Below are 19188 nucleotides of genomic sequence, written 5' to 3'. Positions count from 1 at the left end.
GCAGGAAACGTTTTGTAGCGCCCTCCTGTTGCGCCGTAGAATGGAGCCATCAGCTATTTGGACAACGAAGGACCTGGGGGCAGCCTGCCTGACGACAATAGCTGGGGTTGACCAACCTCCCTCAGGCAACTGGGCGCAAACAACGTCGTCTGGAGACAGCGCAGGTAGATCCTTGGCATGAGCATCATACGTGATCTTCTGCTGGTCCCTGGATCGCTGCACTTTCTGCAGCACCATGAGGCGGTCAAGGTCTGGAACATGGATGGCTGGAACAGTCGTCCTCATGTTGTGGTTCATGAGCAGCTGCGCCAGAGACAAAGCAGTCGACTGAGGGGTTGCCCTGTATGCCAACAGCGCCAGGTTGAAGTCCGAGGCTGAGTCTGCAGCCTTGCACAGCAACCGCTTGACAATATGGACCCCTTTTTCGGCCTTCCCGTTTGATAGCGGGTAATGGGGACTGGATGTGATGTGACTGAAGTGTAGGATCGTTATTGGCTGTAAAAACATGGCCGTTGTCACTCATTACTGTGAGTGGTATGCCGTGCCTGGCAAACGTCTCTTTGCAGGCTTTAATCACTGACTTGGACGTGAGGTCCGACAGTTTCACCACTTCTGGGTAGCTGGAGAAGTAGTCGACCAAGAGCATGTAATCATGCCCATTTGCGTGAAAGAGGTCTATCCCCACCTTGGACCTCGTGCTGTGGCAGTGTTTCCTTGGGCTGAGCTGGTTGAAACTTCTGGCATGTTGTGCAGTTGAGGACCGTGTTGGCAATGTCCGGCTAATGCCAGGCCAGTAGACTGCCTGCCGAGCTCTGTGTCGACATTTTTCGACCCCAAGGTGACACTCATGGATCTGACTGAGCACCATGGCTTGCATGCTTTGGGGAATGACGATTCTATCTAGTTTAAGAAGGATCCCCTCGACAACCGTTAACTCGTCCTTAACGTTGAAGAACTGGGGGCACTGCCCCTTTTGCCAGCCATGGGAAAAGTGTTGCAGTAGAGGATCTTTGGCAGTTTCTTCGCGTACCTGGACAACTCGTTCATCAGTGGCTGGGAGGCTGCTGGCACACAACTGCACCTGTGTCTCTATGTGTCGAATGAAGTCGCCCGGTTCACATGGCACGGTGATGGATTGGGATAGGGCATCCGCGACGATCAGCTCCTTGCCCAGTGTGTAGACGAGTTTGAAGTCATATTGGCGGAGACGAAGAAGAGTTTGCTGCAGCCGAGGTGTCATGTCATTTAAATCCTTCTGGATTATGTGGACTAAAGGTCTGTGGTCTGTTTCCACCGTGAACTTCGGCAGACCGTATACGTAGTCATGAAACTTGACTATTCCTGTCAGGAGACCCAGACACTCCTTTTCGATCTGGGCATACCGTTGTTCAGTCGGAGCCATGGCCCTGGAGGCATAAGCCACTGGAGCCCAGGACGAGTAATCGTCTCGCTGGAGGAGCACCACCCCAATGCCGTCCTGGCTTGCGTCTGTGGATATCTTGGTATCCTTGGTTGGGTCAAAGAACGTCGGTACTGGGGCTGTGGTGAGCTTCGCCTTCAGCTCAAGCCACTCCGCTTGATGTGCGGAAGCCACTGGAACATTGTCGACTTTTTAACGAGATGCCGGAGGGCCGTGGTGTGGGATGCCATGTTGGGAAGGAATTTTCTGAGAAAATTTACCATCCCGAGGAAGCGGAGGACCGCCTTTTTGTCCTCTGGTGTCTTCAAGGCATTGATTACCAGCACCTTGTCGGCGTCAGGTTGCACACCTTGCTGTGAAATGTGGTCACCTAAAAACTTGATAGCGGATCGCCCAAACGAGCATTTGGCCCTGTTGAGCTGAGCGCCATTTACATGAATCATCTAGAAAACCTGTTTGAGGCGAGCAATGTGATCCTCGGGCGTCGTGGACCAAATAATCATGTCGTCCACATAGACTGGCACTCCCTTGATGCCCTCCATTATTTGCTCCATTATGCGATGAAATACTTCGGAAGCTGATATAACATAGAACATAGAAAATACAGCACAGAACAGGCCCTTCGGCCCACGATGTTGTGCCGAACCTTTGTCCTAGATTAATCATCGATTATCATTGAATTTACAGTGCAGAAGGAGGCCTTTCGGCCCTTTGAGTCTGCACCGGCTCTTGGAAAGAGCACCCTACCCAAACTCAACACCTCCACCCAACACCAAGGGCAATTTTGGACATTAAGGGCAATTTATCATTGGCCAATTCACCTAACCTGCACATCTTTGGACTGTGGGAGGAAACCGGAGCACCCGGAGGAAACCCACGCAGACACGGGGAGGACGTGCAGACTCCGCACAGACAGTGACCCAAGCCGGAATCGAACCTGGGACCCTGGAGCTGTGCTATCCACAATGCTACCGTGCTGCCCTTAAGAACAACTAAATCTACACTATATCATTTTACCGTAATCCATGTACCTATCTTGAAGGTCCCTAATGTTTCCGACTCAACTACTTCCACAGGCAGTGCATTCCATGCCCCCACTACTCTCTGGGTAAAGAACCTATCTCTGATATCCCTCCTATATCTTCCACCTTTCACCTTAAATTTATGTCCCCTTGTAATGGTTTGTTCCACCCGGGGAAAAAGTCTCTGACTGTCTACTCTATCTATTCCCCTGATCATCTTATAAACCTCTATCAAGTCGCCCCTCATCCTTCTCCGTTCTAATGAGAAAAGGCCTAGCACCCTCAACCTTTCCTTGTAAGACCTACTCTCCATTCCAGGCAACATCCTGGTAAATCTTCTTTGCACCTTTTCCAAAGCTTCCACATCCTTCCTAAAATGAGGTGACCAGAACTGTACACAGTACTCCAAATGTGGCCTTACCAAAGTTTTGTACAGCTGCATCATCACCTCACGGCTCTTAAATTCAATCCCTCTGTTAATGAACGCGAGCACACCATAGGCCTTCTTCACAGCTCTTGAGTGGCAACTTTCAAAGATGTATGAACATAGACACCAAGATCTCTCTGCTCCTCCACATTGCCAAGAACTCTACCGTTAACCCTGTATTCCGCATTCATATTTGTCCTTCCAAAATGGACAACCTCACACTTTTCAGGGTTAAACTCCAGCTGCCACTTCTCAGCCCAGCTCTGCATCCTATCTATGTCTCTTTGCAGCTGACAACAGCCCTCCTTACTATCCACAACTCCACCAATCTTCATATCGTCTGCAAATTTACTGACCCACCCTTCAACTCCCTCATCCAAGTCATTAATGAAAATCACAAACAGCAGAGGACCCAGAACTGATCCCTGTGGTACTCCACTGGTAACTGGGATCCAGGCTGAATATTTGCCATCCACCACCACTCTCTGACTTCTATCGGTTAGCCAGTTCGTTATCCAACTGGCCAAATTTCCCACGATCCCATGCCTTCATTACTTTCTGCAGAAGCCTACCATGGGGAACCTTATCAAATGCCTTACTAAAATCCATGTACACTACATCCACTGCTTTACCTTCATCCACATGCTTGGTCACCTCCTCAAAGAATTCAATAAGACTTGTAAGGCAAGACCTACCCCTCACAAATCCGTGCTGACTATCCCTAATCAAGCAGTGTCTTTCCAGATGCTCAGAAATCCTATCCTTCAGTACCCTTTCCATTACTTTGCCTACCACCGAAGTAAGACTAACTGGCCTGTAATTCCCAGGGTTATCCCTAGTCCCTTTTTTGAACAGGGGCACAACATTCGCCACTCTCCAATCCCCTGGTACCACCCCTGTTGACAGTGAGGACGAAATGATCATTGCCAACGGCTCTGCAATTTCATCTCTTGCTTCCCATAGAATCCTTGGATATATCCCGTCAGGCCCGGGGGACTTGTCTATCCTCAAGTTTTTCAAAATGCCCAACACATCTTCCTTCCTAACAAGTATTTCCTCGAGCTTACCAATCTGTTTCACACTGTCCTCTCCAACAATATCGCCCCTCTCATTTGTAAATACAGAAGAAAAGTACTCATTCAAGACCTCTCCTATCTCTTCAGACTCAATACACAATCTCCCGCTACTGTCCTTGATCGGACCTACCCTCGCTCTAGTCATTCTCATATTTCTCACATATGTGTAAAAGGCCTTGGGGTTTTCCTTGATCCTACCCGCCAAAGATTGTTCATGCCCTCTCTTAGCTCTCCTAATCCCTTTCTTCAGTTCCCTCCTAGCTATCTTGTATCCGTCCAATGGCCTGTCTGAACCTTGTTTCCTCAGCCTTACATAAGTCTCCTTTTTCCTCTTAACAAGACATTCAACCTCTCTTGTCAACCATGGTTCCCTCACTCGACCATCTCTTCCCTGCCTGACAGGGACATACATATCAAGGACACGTAGCACCTGTTCCTTGAACAAGTTCCACATTTCACTTGTGTCCTTCCCTGCCAGCCTATGTTCCCAACTTATGCACTTCAATTCTTGTCTGACAACATTGTATTTACCCTTCCCCCAATTGTAAACCTCGCCCTGTTGCACGTACCTATCCCTCTCCATTACTAAAGTGAAAGTCACAGAATTGTGATCACTATCTCCAAAATGCTCCCCCACTAACAAATCTATCACTTGCCCTGGTTCATTACCAAGTACTAAATCCAATATTGCCCCTCCTCTGGTTGGACAATCTACATACTGTGTTAGAAAAGCTTCCTGGACACACTGCACAAACACCACCCCATCCAAACTATTTGATCTAAAGAGTTTCCACTCAATATTTGGGAAGTTAAAGTCGCCCATGACTACTACCCTATGACTTCTGCATCTTTCCAAAATCTGTTTCCCAATCTGTTCCTTCACATCTCTGCTACTATTGGGGGGCCTATAGAAAACTCCTAACAAGGTGACTGTTCCTTTCCTATTTCTGACTTCAACCCATACTACCTCAATAGGGTGATATGCCTCGAACTGCCTTTCTGCAGCTGTTATACTATCTCTAATTAATAATGCCACCCACCTCTTTTACCACCCTCCCTAATCTTATTGAAACATCTATAACCAGGGACCTCCAACAACCATTTCTGCCCCTCTTCTATCCAAGTTTCCGTGATGGCCACCACATCATAGTCCCAAGTACCGATCCATGCCTTAAGTTCACCCACCTTATTCCTGATGCTTCTTGCGTTGAAGTATACACACTTCAACCCATCTCCGTGCCTGCAAGTACTCTCCTTTGTCAGTGTTCCCTTCCCCACTGCCTCATTACACGCTTTGGCGCCCTGAATATCGGCTACCTTAGTTGCTGGACTACAAATCCGGTTCCCATTCCCCTGCCAAATTAGTTTAAACCCTCCCGAAGAGTACTAGAAAACCTCCCTCCCAGGATATTGGTGCCCCTCTGGTTCAGATGCAACCCGTCCTGCTTGTACAGGTCCCACCTTCCCCAGAATGCGCTCCAATTATCCAAAAACCTGAAGCCCTCCCTCCTACACCATTCCTGCAGCCACGTGTTCAGCTGCGCTCTCTCCCTATTCCTAGCCTCGCTATCACGTGGCACCGGCAACAAACCAGAGATGACAACTCTGTCTGTCCTGGCTTTTAACTTCCAGCCTAACTCCCTAAACGTGTTTATTACCTCCACACCCCTTTTCCTACCTACGTCGTTGGTACCAATGTGCACCACGACTTCTGGCTGCTCACCCTCCCCCTTAAGGATCCTGAAGACACGATCCGAGACATCCCTGGCCCTGGCACCCGGGAGGCAACATACCTTCCGGGAGTCTCGCTCGCGACCACAGAATCTCCTATCTATTCCCCTAACCATTGAATCTCCTGCAACTATTGCTTTTCTATTCTCCCCCATTCCCTTCTGAGCCCCAGAGCCAGACTCAGTGCCAGAGACCTGGCCGCTAGGGCCTTCCCCCGGTAGGTCATCCCCCCCCCAACAGCATCCAAAACGGTATACTTGTTTTGAAGGGGAACGGCCACGAGGGATCCCTGCACTGTCTGCCTGTTTTTTTTTTTCTCCCCGGACTGTAACCCAGCTATTCTTGTCCTGTACCTTGGGTGTGGTTACCTCCCTGTAACTCTTCTCAATCACCCCCTCTGCCTCCCGGATGATCCGAAGTTCATCCAGCTTCAGCTCCAGTTCCCTAACACGGTCTTTGAGGAGCTGAAGTTGGGTGCACTTCCCGCAGGTATAGTCAGCGGTGACACCAGTGGTATCCCTCACCACCCACATCCTACAGGAGGAGCATGCAACTGGCCTAGCCTCCATCCCCTCTTACCTGACAGAATATAGCTGCCGTGTGGACTAACTAGATCTCCGCCCACCGACTCTGTTCCCAGTCAGCTACACTTTCTGTAAACTCCTGGCCCTCTTCTCACTCTTTGCGGAAATGTCGGAAACAAAATGAAAGGAGCACCTTACTCCCTCCTCACCTAACTCCCTCGGTCACCAAACTTTTACTATAGCACTCAAAAAGCACCAAATTCAGCACTCCCTCGGTCACCAAACTCTTACTACAGCACTCAAAAAGCACCAAATTCAGCACTCCCTTGGTCACCAAACTCTTACTATAGCACTCAAAAAGCACCAAATTCAGCACTCAGTGCAAACAAAGTCTGCACTGTAGGGGATCACTTTTATACTGTGAATCTAGCCTCTGAAAACTGGCCCAATCCATTTAACTAATTAACAAGCTCCAGCTGCAAGTGCCTACAAGTAGAAGCCTGTTTAAAGCTGATTGAAAATTCACCTTCTTCTAAACCAAACAGCAACTTTTAAGTTAATTAACTAAATAAAAGAAAGACTAAACTTTAGATAAAAATGAAGCCTTATACTCCCTCGGTCACCAAACTCTTACTATAGCACTCAAAAAGCACCAAATTCAGTACTCAGTGCAAAAAGAAAAAAATGATATGATACCGAAAGGCATGCGGTTGTAGCAATACCTGCCGGACGGAGTGTTAAAAGTGCACAGCTTCCGACTGGACTCGTCCAGCTGAATTTGCCAGAACCCATGGGAGGCGTCCAGCTTGGTAAAGAATTTGGCGTGAGCCATCTCACAGGTCAATTCTTCATGCTTCGGGATCGGGTAATGCTCTCGCATGATGTTGCGAATAAGGTCTTTGGGATCAATGTAAATGCGGAGTTCGCCAGAGGGTTTTTTGACGCAGACCATGGAGCTGACCCAGTCTGTGGGTTCCGTGACCTTTGAGATGATGCCCTAGTCTTGGAGCTTTGTAGCTGCGTTTTCAGACAATCCTTGAGAGGAGCCGGCACCCGTCGTGGTGCATGGATGACTGGGGTGGCATTCGGCTTGAGCAATATCTTGTAGCAATGTGGGAGCATGCCCATCCCATCAAACACGCTGTGGTATTGTGTGAGAATGTCATCTATCTCAGCCTGGAGATTTGCATTGGGCAAGGCCATCACCGGTGTCGAGGACATGGCATGAACTCGCTGTACCAGATTTAGGAGTTTGCATGTGCGAGCACCGAACAGGTGTGCCTTGTCAGGCAGGACGATCTCGAATCTCAACGTCGCCTTGATTCCTTGTGAGAGACACCTAGCTGACACGACCCACTGGCAGCTATGGCATTACCATTGCAGTCAAGGAGCTGGCAGGCTGGTGGAAGAATGCTAGGTTGGTGTCGGATGCTGTCGAGGTCCGGCTGTGATATGAGGTTCGCAGACGCGCCAGTATCCAATTTAAATCGGATGCAAGACTGGTTGGCCGTGATGACGGCACACCACTCGTCGTCAGGATCCACACTGAGGATTGAAAGGCAGTTGGCAGGCACGGTAGAGACCAACTCGCGTGTGGTGATGATGCCCACCCGATATAGAGACTCGAGGCAGTCAGCATCGGGGTCCGTTGGGCTGTCTGGATCAGAATCCTGCATGCCTTGTTGTACGCAGCGGACACGTCTGCGCTGCAGCTGGGATCGCTGGCCGTTCGTTGGAGCGGACCTGCAGAAGGTCGCGTAGTGGCCATCACCTGCCTTTGGCTGGACATTGCTGCTTTAAATGGGCGGAGCCACAATTCGGACTCGTCATGACGCTGCCGTCAGCACGTTCTGTGCGCCATCGCGCATGCGCAGTGCGGTGGGCCGACGTTCGCGCATGCGCTTCAGGGTCTTCAGCCTCATCGTCCACCCGGTTGTGGCGCGCATGCGTGGGGACCTGCGAAAAGCGCGCAAAACGGCTGCTTGCTGGTCGTTGCAGATGCACTCGAGGTAGGTTCGTTAGGATTAATAGCACTCTGGTACCATGATGTGTTAAGTAAGTTGGTTCAACATTGACTGCAACTGGATGCAGTGAAACTAGAAACAGGCTTCTGACACAGGAGATGGTCCAACACTGTTTTATTGAACTTCCTGATTGCTGTACATAGTCTGCTGTGAGTTGACACTCTATCAATCTAACTGATAGGTTTGTTTCAAACACTAGCTTTCGGAGCACTGCTCCTTCCTCAGGTGAATGAAGAGGTATGTTCCAGAAACATATATATAGACAAATTCAAAGATGCAAGACAATGCTTAGAATGCGAGCATTTGCAGTTAATTAACTGTTTACAGATCCAGAGAAAGGGGTAACCCCAGGTTAAAGCCAGGACAGTTGGTAGGATTTCGCAAGCCCAGGCCAGATGGTGGGGGATGAATGTAATGCAACATGAATCCCAGGTCCCGGTTGAGGCCGCACTCAGGTTGGACTTCAACCTGGTGTTGTAAAACTTCTTACTGTGCTCACCCCAGTCCAATGCCGGCATCTCCACATCAATCTAACTGATAACCTCCTACTGGCTTGACCAGACTAACTCTCCACCTCATGGTGATAGTGCTCACTGGCTTGTGCACTCTCACTATCTCAGTAGCTGTGTGCTGTAGAGAGAGAGTCTTAATGCCCTGTGTGCTTTATAGTGGTGGGGTCCTGTCTGGTGATTGGTTGTTGTGTGTTGTGTGTGTTCATTGGTTATCCTGTGTGTCAATCACTGCCTGTCTGCATCTCATTATATACTTGAGTGGATATTATGACAGCGCTAGCCTCATGTGAACTTGGGCCCACTGCTGAACTGCGCATCCACTCAACCATATATTTCACACTGCGCTGCATGCTACTGTCATTTAAATTACCTGGCAGCATGAAGTTTGGATTGTAACAAATCACTCATCCTATATTCTACTCTAATCCCATTGTTCCCTCTTTGTTACAGATGGACACAAAAGCAAACTTGCATGTGAGAATGAGGAACTACTACTCCAGTGTCACAACCAAACCATCCTTGTCATTTACGCTGCAAGGTTTGGACGAGTCCTCCATGGGAATTTGGAATGCCCCTCAGTAAACAACACTACGCCAGATATTGGTGAGTCTAACCAGGGACTCCAAGTGCTCAATGCTTCCAGCACTTTGTTTTACTTTCAGGTTTCCAATATCTGCAGTTTATTCGTTTTTATTCCCATTCTGCTGTCACACAGACACTTTCTGGCGAAGGTTACTGACCATCCTGAGCAAGAATCCTTCTGTTTATTCCCTCTTTTCCTTAGCCCTATTACCACCCTTACTGAGATCAGCCAACTTAGAACATTTTGGGTACTGAGATCTGAAATCAGTTTGGTCCATGTATCTCAGTGTTACACCAAGCGACATAGCTCACCGAGAGAATCAGGAGTTCACAGCTTTACTCACTGGGAACTGCTTTTAAACTTAATCATACTTTTTCGAACAATGTACTATTTTTTCTTCTTTTTTCCCCCCCTATAACTGCTGCTCTGAAATCAGGAGAATGAAATAGATGTTAAATCTAAGTGGTACTGGCACAGTGGTTAGCACGGCTGCCTCTCCATGCCAGGGACTGATTCGATTCCAGCTTTGGTGACTGTCTTTGCGGAGTTTGCAAGTTCTCTCCGTGTCTCTGAGGGCATCCTCCAGGTCCTCCAGTTTCCTCCCACAGTCCAAAGATGTGCAGGTTGGGTGGGGGAGTGGGCCTAGGTAGGGTGCCCTTTCGAAGGGTGCAGACTCGATTGGCCGAATTGCCTCCTTTAGCATTGTAGGTTGATGCGACCATCAATTCACGCGAGACAGAGTTGAATTGAACAGTGGCTTTAATCGACACGAACAGTGCCTGCCTGCGACTGCTCTGCTAGTGAGAGCCGCCTACAAGGCAGCTGCTCTTTATACCTCTCCTCAAGGGGGCGGAGCCAGGGGCGGAGCCCACAAGGGCGCCAACATGATACATTCTGTGTAATATCGTACAATGGTCCATAGGTGGAGCCGACATGGGAAACAGCATGATACAGTGTAATACAGTGGTGAATGGTTAGTACAATACATTAGTACAATAGGTATTCTGTGGAAATGGTGAAATATTGCAGTCATTCTAAAAGTGTAAAAGGTTTGACAAACGTGAATTAAGACAGTGTTCGGTGAGAATGAGAGAACTCTTTAGAATTCACATTGCAGTAAGTTTGTTGGTTGATTCTGTCTCAGAAGGCTGAATCTTACACCCTCCCAACCCCCAGGTAGAAATGTCAGATAATCAATAGCCCACTTTAAACAAGGCCACCCTGCCCCAGGGCAATAACACTCTTCGGGTGGCATGAAGGAGATGAGACGGGACTTTCACTCCTCAGTGGGTGGAGTCACCACTCTCAAGAGTTGTCAGCCAATCTGATTGGTCAGCAGCTCTAGCAGTCCCAGCAGTGCCTGAATGGAGGAATGGATGCTGTTGGGGCTGCATGCAATCCCACCATTGGAGAGAACATGGCCACTTTGGAGAGGTAAGTCAGGGGTTTTGAAGGGGAAGGATTGGCAAGCCCAGGGAAGGAGACTCATTTATTTAAAAAAAAAAAAATTTTTATTAAAGGTTTTCATAAAATATCAATAACAAAATGAGAAAGAAAAAAGAACCCAACAGGGTTAAGTACAAAACACAATCTAAAAAAGCAACCCCCCAAACCCCTCCCCCCCTGTACCTAAATAATAAATTAACATTAACACCCCGACTTAAGACAACAGGTGTATACACCCCCTCAGACCCTTCCAGTGTAAATAACATAAACAAAAAGAAAGTAAACCTCCCCCCTACCCCCCGAGCTGCTGCTGCCATTGACCAATGTCTATCGTTCTGCCAGAAAGTCTAAGAACGGTTGCCACCGCCTAAAGAACTCTTGTACCGACCCTCTCAAGGCGAATTTCACCCTCTCCAATTTAATGAACCCTGCCATATCGCTGATCCAGGATTCCACGCTTGGGGGCCTCGTATCTTTCCACTGAAGGAGAATCCTTCGCCGGGCTACCAGTGACGCAAAGGCCAGAATTCCGGCCTCTTTCGCCTCCTGCACTCCCGGCTCCTCTGCCACCCCAAATATTGAGAGCCCCCAGCCCGGTTTGACCCTGGATCCTACCACCCTCGACACCGTCCTTGCTACCCCCTTCCAAATATCCTCCAGCGCTGGGCATGCCCAGAACATATGGGTGTGATTTGCTGGGCTCCCTCAGCACCTAACACACCTGTCCTCACCCCCAAAGAACCTGCTCATCCTTGTCCCGGTCATGTGTGCCCTGTGCAGCACCTTAAACTGTAGGAGGCTGAGCCTCGCGCATGAAGAGGAAGAGTTCACCCTCCCTAGGGCATCTGCCCACGTCCCCTCTTCGATCTCCTCTCCCAACTCCTCCTCCCACTTACCTTTCAACTCCACCACCGAGGCCTCCTCCTCCTCCTGCATCACCTGGTAAGTTTCCGAGATCTTCCCCACTCCCACCCACCCCCCCCGAGAGCACCCTGTCCTGTACTGTGTGTGGCAGTAGCCGTGGGAATTCCACCACCTGCCGTCTGGCAAACGCCCTTACCTGTAAGTACCTGAAGGTGTTCCCCGGGGGGAGCCCGTACTTCTCCTCCAGCTCACCCAAGCTCGCGAACTTCCCGTCCTCAAACAGGTCCCCCAACTTTCGTATCCCTGCCCTATGCCACCCCAAAAACCCTCCACCTGTTCTTCCTGGGGCGAACCGGTGGTTCCCCCATAATGGGGTCCACACCGAGGCCCTAACTTCCCCCCTATGCCGCCTCCACTGCCCCCAAATTTTGAGGGCCGCCACCACCACCGGGCTCGCGGTATACCTCCTTGGAGGGAGCGGCAGTGGCGCCGTTGCCAGCGCCCTCAGACTCGTACCCACACAGGATGCCGTCTCCAGCCTCTTCCATGCAGCCCCCTCCCCCTCCTTCACCCACTTGCGCACCATTGTCGCATTGGCGGCCCAGTAGTACCCACAGAGGTTGGGCAGCGCCAGCCCCCCCTATCTCTACTCCGCTCCAGGAACACCCTTCTCACCCTCGGAGTCCCTCGTGCCCACACAAACCCCATTATACTCCTGTTAACCCGCCTGAAAAAAGCCTTCGGGATAAACACGGGGAGGCACTGGAACAGGAACAAAAACCTTGGGAGCACCGTCATTTTGATTGACTGCATCCTACCCGCCAAGGACAGCGGCAGCGCGTCCCTCCTCTTGAACTCCTCCTCCATTTGCTCCACCAGCCTTGTAAAGTTAAGCCTATGCAGGGCCCCCCAGCTCCTGGCCACCTGGACCCCCAAATATCTGAAGCTCCTCGCCGCCCTTTTTAGTGGGAGCTCGCCAATCCCCCTCTCCTGGTCCCCTAGCTGAACTACGAACAGCTCGCTCTTCCCCATATTGAGCTTGTACTCCGAAAAGTCCCCGAATTCCCCAAGGATCCTCATTACCTCTGGCATTCCTCCCACCGGGTCCACCACATACAGCAGCAGGTCGTCCGCATAAAGCGACACCCTATGCTCCTCCCCACCCCGCACCAACCCCTTCCAGTTCCTCGACTCTCTCAGTGCCATAGCCAGGGCTTCAATCGCCAGTGCGAAGAGCAGGGGTGACAGGGGACACCCGACAGGGAACACCCCTGTCTCATCCCTCGGTGCAACCGAAAGTACTCGGACATCCTCCTATTTGTGGCCACACTCACCATCGGGACCTCATACAACAGCCTAACCCACCTGACAAACCCCTCCCCAAACCCAAACCTCTTCAGCACCTCCCACAGGTACCCCCACTCTACCCTATCGAAGGCTTTCTCAACGTCCATCGCCACCACTATCTCCGCCACCCCCTCCCTCGCCGGCATCATGATAACGTTCAAAAGCCTCCGCACATTCGCGTTCAACTGTCTCCCCTTCACAAATCCCGACTGGTCTTCATGGATGATCTGCGGCACACAATCCTCAATCCTCGTGGCTAAGATCTTCGCCAGCACCTTGGCATCTACATTTAGCAAGGAAATCGGTCTGTAAGACCCACATTGCAGGGGATCCTTGTCCTGCTTCAGGATCAAGGAGATCAGTGCCCGGGACATCGTCGGGGGTAAAGCCCCCCCCTCCCTTGCCTCATTGAAGGTCCTAACTAACAGCGGGCCCAACAGGTCCATATATTTTTTATAGAACTCGACCGGGAAACCATCCGGCCCCGGTGCCTTCCCCGCCTGCATGCTTCCTATCCCTTTGATCAGCTCCTCCAGCCCAATCGGGACCCCAAGTCCCACCACCAGTCGTCCCTCTTCCACCTTTGGAAACCTCAATTGGTCCAGGAAACGGCCCATCCCTCCCTCCTCCCATGGGGGCTCAGGTTGGTACAATTCCTCGTAGAAGTCCCTGAAGACCCCATTGATGCCAACCCCACTCCGCACCATGCTCCCTCCCCTGTCCTTAACTCCCCCGATCTCCCTAGCTGCATCCCGCTTCCGAAGCTGATGCGCCAGCATCCGGCTTGCCTTTTCCCCATATTCGTAGACCGCCCCCTGGGCCTTCCTCCACTGCACCTCCGCCTTCCTGGTGGTCACCAGGTCGAATTCGGCCTGGAGGCTGTGCTCTTCCTCAACAATCCTTCCTCAGGTTCTTCCGCATACCTCCTGTCTACCCTCACCATCTCCCCCACCAGCCTCTCCCTCTCCCCCCGCTCCCTCCGCTCCTTGTGGGCCCTGATGGAGATCAGCTCTCCCCTCACCACCGCCTTCAGTGCCTCCCATACCATCCCCACTCGGACCTCCCCGTTGTCGTTGGTCTCCAAGTACCTCTCTATACTTCCTCGGACCCGCTCGCTCACCTCCTCGTCCGCCAACAGTCCCACCTCCAAGCGCCACAGCGGGCGCTGGTCCCTCTCCCCCCCCCACCTCCAAGTCCACCCAATGCGGGGCGTGGTCCGAAAATGGCTATTGCCGTATACTCGGTATCCTCTACTCTCGCTATCAGCGCCCTACTCAAAATGAAAAAGTCGATTCGAGAATAAGCTTTATGGACATGTGAGAAGAATGAAAATTCCCTAGCCCCCGGCCTTGCAAATCTCCAAGGGTCCACCCCTCCCATTTGGTCCATAAATCGCCTCAACACTTTAGCCGCCGCCGGCTTCCTACCCGTCCTAGACCTGGAACGATCCAGTGCCTGATCCAACACCGTGTTAAAGTCTCCCCCCATTATCAGGCCCCCCACTTCCAAGTCTCGGATCCGACCGAACATACGCCGCATAAAACCCGCATCGTCCCAGTTTGGAGCATACACATTGACCAATACCACCCTCTCTCCCTGCAACTTACCACTTACCATTATGTACCTACCGCCATTATCTGCCACAATGCTCGACACCTCGAATAACACCTTCTTTCCCACCAAGATCGCCACCACTCGATTTTTTGCATCTAGCCCCGAGTGAAACACCTGACCTACCCACCCTTTCCTCAGTCTTACCTGGTCTGTAACCTTCAGGTGTGTCTCCTGGAGCATAACCACATCCGCCTTGAGCCCCTTCAGGTGCGCGAACACGCAGGCCCGCTTAACCGGCCCATTCAGTCCCCTTACATTCCAGGTTATCAGCCGAATCAGGGGGCTACCCGCCCCCCTCCATCGCCGACTAGCAATGACCCCTCCTCGGCCAGCCACCGCCCCCCCCCCCCCCCCCCCCCGGCTAGGACCCATCCTAGCTGGTTTACTCCCCCCATTGCACTTCCGCAAGTCAGGTGACTCCTGCTGACCACGGCCACTCCCGCCTCCCCTTCGACTCCTCCCATTGTGTGGCACACCCTCCTCTCCCGCTCCCCATCCACAGGCTCTCCCCCCCCCCCCCTCTGTTCTGAACGCGGGAAACAATCCTCGCTTCCCCGCCCCGGTCCTGCCCCCCCCAGTCTTCGGCGCGGGAAAAAATCCCGCGCTCTCCACCTACCAGGCCCCGCCACCAACCAAAACAGTGCCCAACCCGCCCCATCCACCCTCCCCAACCCGAAAGAGAAAAACACAGAGAAAAAGAAACCCAAAACAATGCAAAAGCCCCCCCCCCCGAACCATAACTAGGCATAACATATCCACCGCCGTCCCCAATCGCCCATCCCGACCCTCAGTCTGTGTCCAGCTTCTCAGCCTGAACAAAGGCCCACGCCTCCTCCGGAGACTCAAAATAATGGTGCCAGTCCTTGTAGGTAACCCACAGTCGCGCCGGCTGCAACATGCCAAACTTCACCCCCTTCCTGTGCAGCACCGCCTTCGCTCGATTGTACCCGGCCCTCCTTTTCGCCACCTCCGCGCTCCAGTCCTGATATATCCGAACCTCCGCGCTCTCCCACCTGCTGCTCCTCTCCTTCTTGGCCCACCTGAGCACACACTCCCGATCGACGAACCGATGGAACCGCACCAGCACCGCCCGCGGAGGCTCGTTAGCCTTGGGCCTCCTCGCCAACACTCTATGGTCCCCTTCCAGCTCCAGGGGCCCCTGGAAGGACCCCGCTCCCATCAGCGAGTTTAACATGGTGACCACATAGGCCCCCACATCCGGCCCCTCCAGCCCCTCCGGGAGGCCTAGAATCCGCAAATTCTTCCGCCTTAACCGATTCTCCATCTCCTCGAACCGCTCCTGCCATTTCTTGTGGAGCGCCTCGTGCGCCTCCACCTTTACTGCCAGGGCTAAGATCTCGTCCTCATTGTCAGAGATCTTTTGTTGAGCCTCTCGGATCGCCACCCCCTGGGCCGTCTGTGTCTCCAGCAGCTTATCAATAGAAGCCTTCATCGGCTCTAGCAGGTCCGTTTTAATCTCTCTGAGGCAGCGCTGGATACCCTCCTGTTGCTCCTCCGTCCACTGCCTCCACGCTGCCTGGTCTCCGCCCGCCGCCATTTTGTCCTTCTTCCCTCCCTTCTTCTGGTCCACCACCACCTTTTTTGTCACCCCGCTCCTAGTTAAAGCCATATACTGACGGGGAGCTATTATTAACTCCTTCCCACACCGGGAAACGTCGACAAAGTGCCCTTGGGGGCCCTGAAAAGAGCCCAAAAGTCCGTTTTTGCGGGAGCCGCCGAATGTGCGACTTAGCTCTGCATAGCCGCAACCGGAGGTCTCGAGAGGGAATCCTTTTGGCAGTGTTCGCTTCACCAATCTGCCCCCAAATGTCAGTGGAAACTCCTGAAAAAGGTCTAAGAGCCCGTTCCAGACGGGAGCTGCCGAATGCGCGACCTACTCCTCCATGGCCGCCACCGGAAGCCTCGTCCCCGCTTCTTCAGTGGACTTGGTGAGATCTTTTGACAGTTGTTCCCTCTGCTGCTAGAATTCAACTTTGATAAAGGCCCTCCGGTCAACTTGCAGCTTTAAGCTTGCCCTTCCCCCGCCTGCATGCTGGAAGAGGCTTTTGTCTAAACCTGCAGCTCAAGCCAAATCTTTTACTGTTTCTGCCGGGTCTGGTAACCAAAAGACATAACATTCCTGGGGGACACTGTCAGGGGAATGTTGCAGTCTTCTTGCCACACCGGGAAATGTCAAACAAATGCCGTGGGGGCCCTGTAAAAGAGCCCAAATGTCCGTTCCAAGCGGGACCTACCGAATATGCGACCTAGCTCTTCATAGCCGCACCCGGAAGTCCCAAGGAGACTCATTTTGAGGGGCATGGCGCACCTCCGAAGGGACATATCCCCCTGCCTTTTAAGCAGTTTGTGTTTTTTTTAAAAAATGGCCTGCACTCTTACCCACCAGCCCACACCAACTATTATCTGGATCAATTGACTCGGTAACACTATTTTGTGTGAACAATAAATCCAGAAATTAGCCCGAAGTTTGCCTTTCCTTGCTGTCGTGTTTTAATTTGAAGTAGTGTTCTGGATTTACCTTTTAACCTGTTTCATACCTTATAAATATTTAGAAAATCCTTCTAAAGTTAGCCTTTTCAAGACAGAAAGGTACAAGTCTATACTGGGGCAGGATGACAGACAAATAATCCAACTGATTATCTAATGTCCAGTACAGGATGAGCAGAAATAACAATTAAATATTGGGAAGACAGCATGTTTTCAGTCCCCTAATTACCGACACCATTCCTCTCCTAGCTGCCAACTGTCTGAGGCTAAACCAAATTGTTTGCAGTCTTGGTGACATATTTGATACCAAGATGAAAGCCTGACCAAATATAAGGGTTATCATGATGACCACCTATTTTCACTTTCATAACATTGTCCGACTTAGACCATAAGACATAGGAGCAGAATTAGGCCACTCGGCCCATCGAGTCTGCTCCGCCATTCAATCATGGCTGATATTTTTCTCATCCCCATTCTCCTGCCTTCTCCCCATAACCCCTGATCCCCTTATTAATCAAGAATCTATCACTGTCTTAAAGACACTCAAGTCATTTGGCCTCCACACCCTTCTGCGGCAAACAATTCCACATATTCACCACCGTTTGGCTGAAGAAATTCCTCCTCATCTCTGTTTTAAGGATCGTCCCTTTAGTCTGCGATTGTGTCCTCGGGTTCTAGTTTTTCCTACAAGTGGAAACACCCTCTCCACATCCACCCTATCCAGGCCTCGCAGTATCCTGTAAGTTTCAATAAGATCCCCCCTCATCCTTCTAAACTCCAACGAGTACAGACCCAGAGTCCTCAACCGTTCCTCATACGACAAGTTCTTCATTCCAGGGATCATTCCTGTGAACCTCCTCTGGACCCTTTCCAAGGCTAGTACATCCTTCCTTAGATATGGGGCCAAAAACTGACCAGAGTCTTATACAGCCTCAGAAGTACATCCCTGATCTTGTATTCTAGCCCTGTTGACTTCTCCCTTGCCGACTTCTCCCTTACCTTCGATCATCTGCTGCTGAAAACATAATTTGTGCTTTTGTTACTTCTAGACTTGGCTCTTCCAACATAATCCTGGCCACCCTCCAATCTTCTACCCTATGTAACCTGCACGGGTTTCCTCCGGGTGCTCCGGTTTCCTCCCATAAGTCCCGAAAGACGTACTTGTTAGGTGAATTGGACATTCTGAATTCTCCCTCTGTATACCTAAACAGGCGCCGGAGAGTGGCGACTAGGGGATTTTCACAGTAACGTCATTGCAGTGTTACTGTAAGCCTACTTGTGACAATAATTGATTATATTATAAACCTGGACCATCTAAAACTTTGTGTCCTGACTCACACCAAATCCCGTTCCTCTATCGCCCCGTCTCACTGACTTTTATTGGTTACCGGACAAACAGTGACGAGATTTTCAAATTATCATCCTTGTCCATCCATGGGCACACCCTTCCTTATCTCTGCTCTCCTCCAACTCCACGAACATCCAAGGTATCTAAACTCATTCAATTTTGACCTCTTGGGCATCATGATTTTAATTACTCCACTACTGGTGGCTGTGATTTCAGCTACCTAGGCCCTTCTAGGCCCTTCTAATGGAACCCCCTGCCTAAACCTCAACTCTCCCTACCTCTTTTTCCTCCAATCAGACACTCCTCAAAACCTTCCTTTTTGATCAAGGCTTTGGTTATCCAACCAAATATTTCCTTAAGTGGTTCGGTCATATTTTGTTTCACAATACATTGTGAAGCACCTTGGGATTTTCTTTTTATGTTAAAGGTGTTATATACATATAAATTGTAGTGCTATTACAACAACAATAACCCAGATTAGGGAATAGCAAAAAGAAATTAACCAGGAGTCACGTTGCTGATTATCCACTGACCTATGCTGCAAAGCCCTCTTGTGCAGATGTTGGTTAAGGTTAGGATAGGGCAGCACGGTGGTGCAGTGGGTTAGCACTGCGGCCTCACGGCACCGAGGTCCCAGGCTCATGGCTCTGGGTCACTGTCCGTGTGGAGTTTGCACATTCTCCCCGTGTTTGCGTGGGTTTCGCCCCCACAACCCAAAAAGATGTGCAAGCTAGGTGGATTG

General features: G+C 50.9%; 1 protein-coding gene across 4 annotated transcripts in view; it reads left to right on the top strand.

Annotated features, from left to right (window-relative positions):
• Positions 1-19188, top strand: part of LOC140421060 (protein eva-1 homolog C) — a 63298-nt gene that overhangs the window by 32103 nt on the left and 12007 nt on the right. For all 4 annotated transcript variants that reach the window (XM_072505390.1, XM_072505391.1, XM_072505388.1 and 1 more), the window contains exon 4: positions 9187-9339. In XM_072505390.1, coding sequence (XP_072361491.1) covers positions 9187-9339 — 153 coding nt within the window. The remainder of the gene's footprint in view (positions 1-9186; positions 9340-19188) is intronic.

This window comes from Scyliorhinus torazame, chromosome 5 (genome assembly GCF_047496885.1).
Source record: "Scyliorhinus torazame isolate Kashiwa2021f chromosome 5, sScyTor2.1, whole genome shotgun sequence".
NCBI lineage: Eukaryota > Metazoa > Chordata > Chondrichthyes > Carcharhiniformes > Scyliorhinidae > Scyliorhinus > Scyliorhinus torazame.
This window is presented reverse-complemented; position numbering and strand designations above follow the sequence as displayed.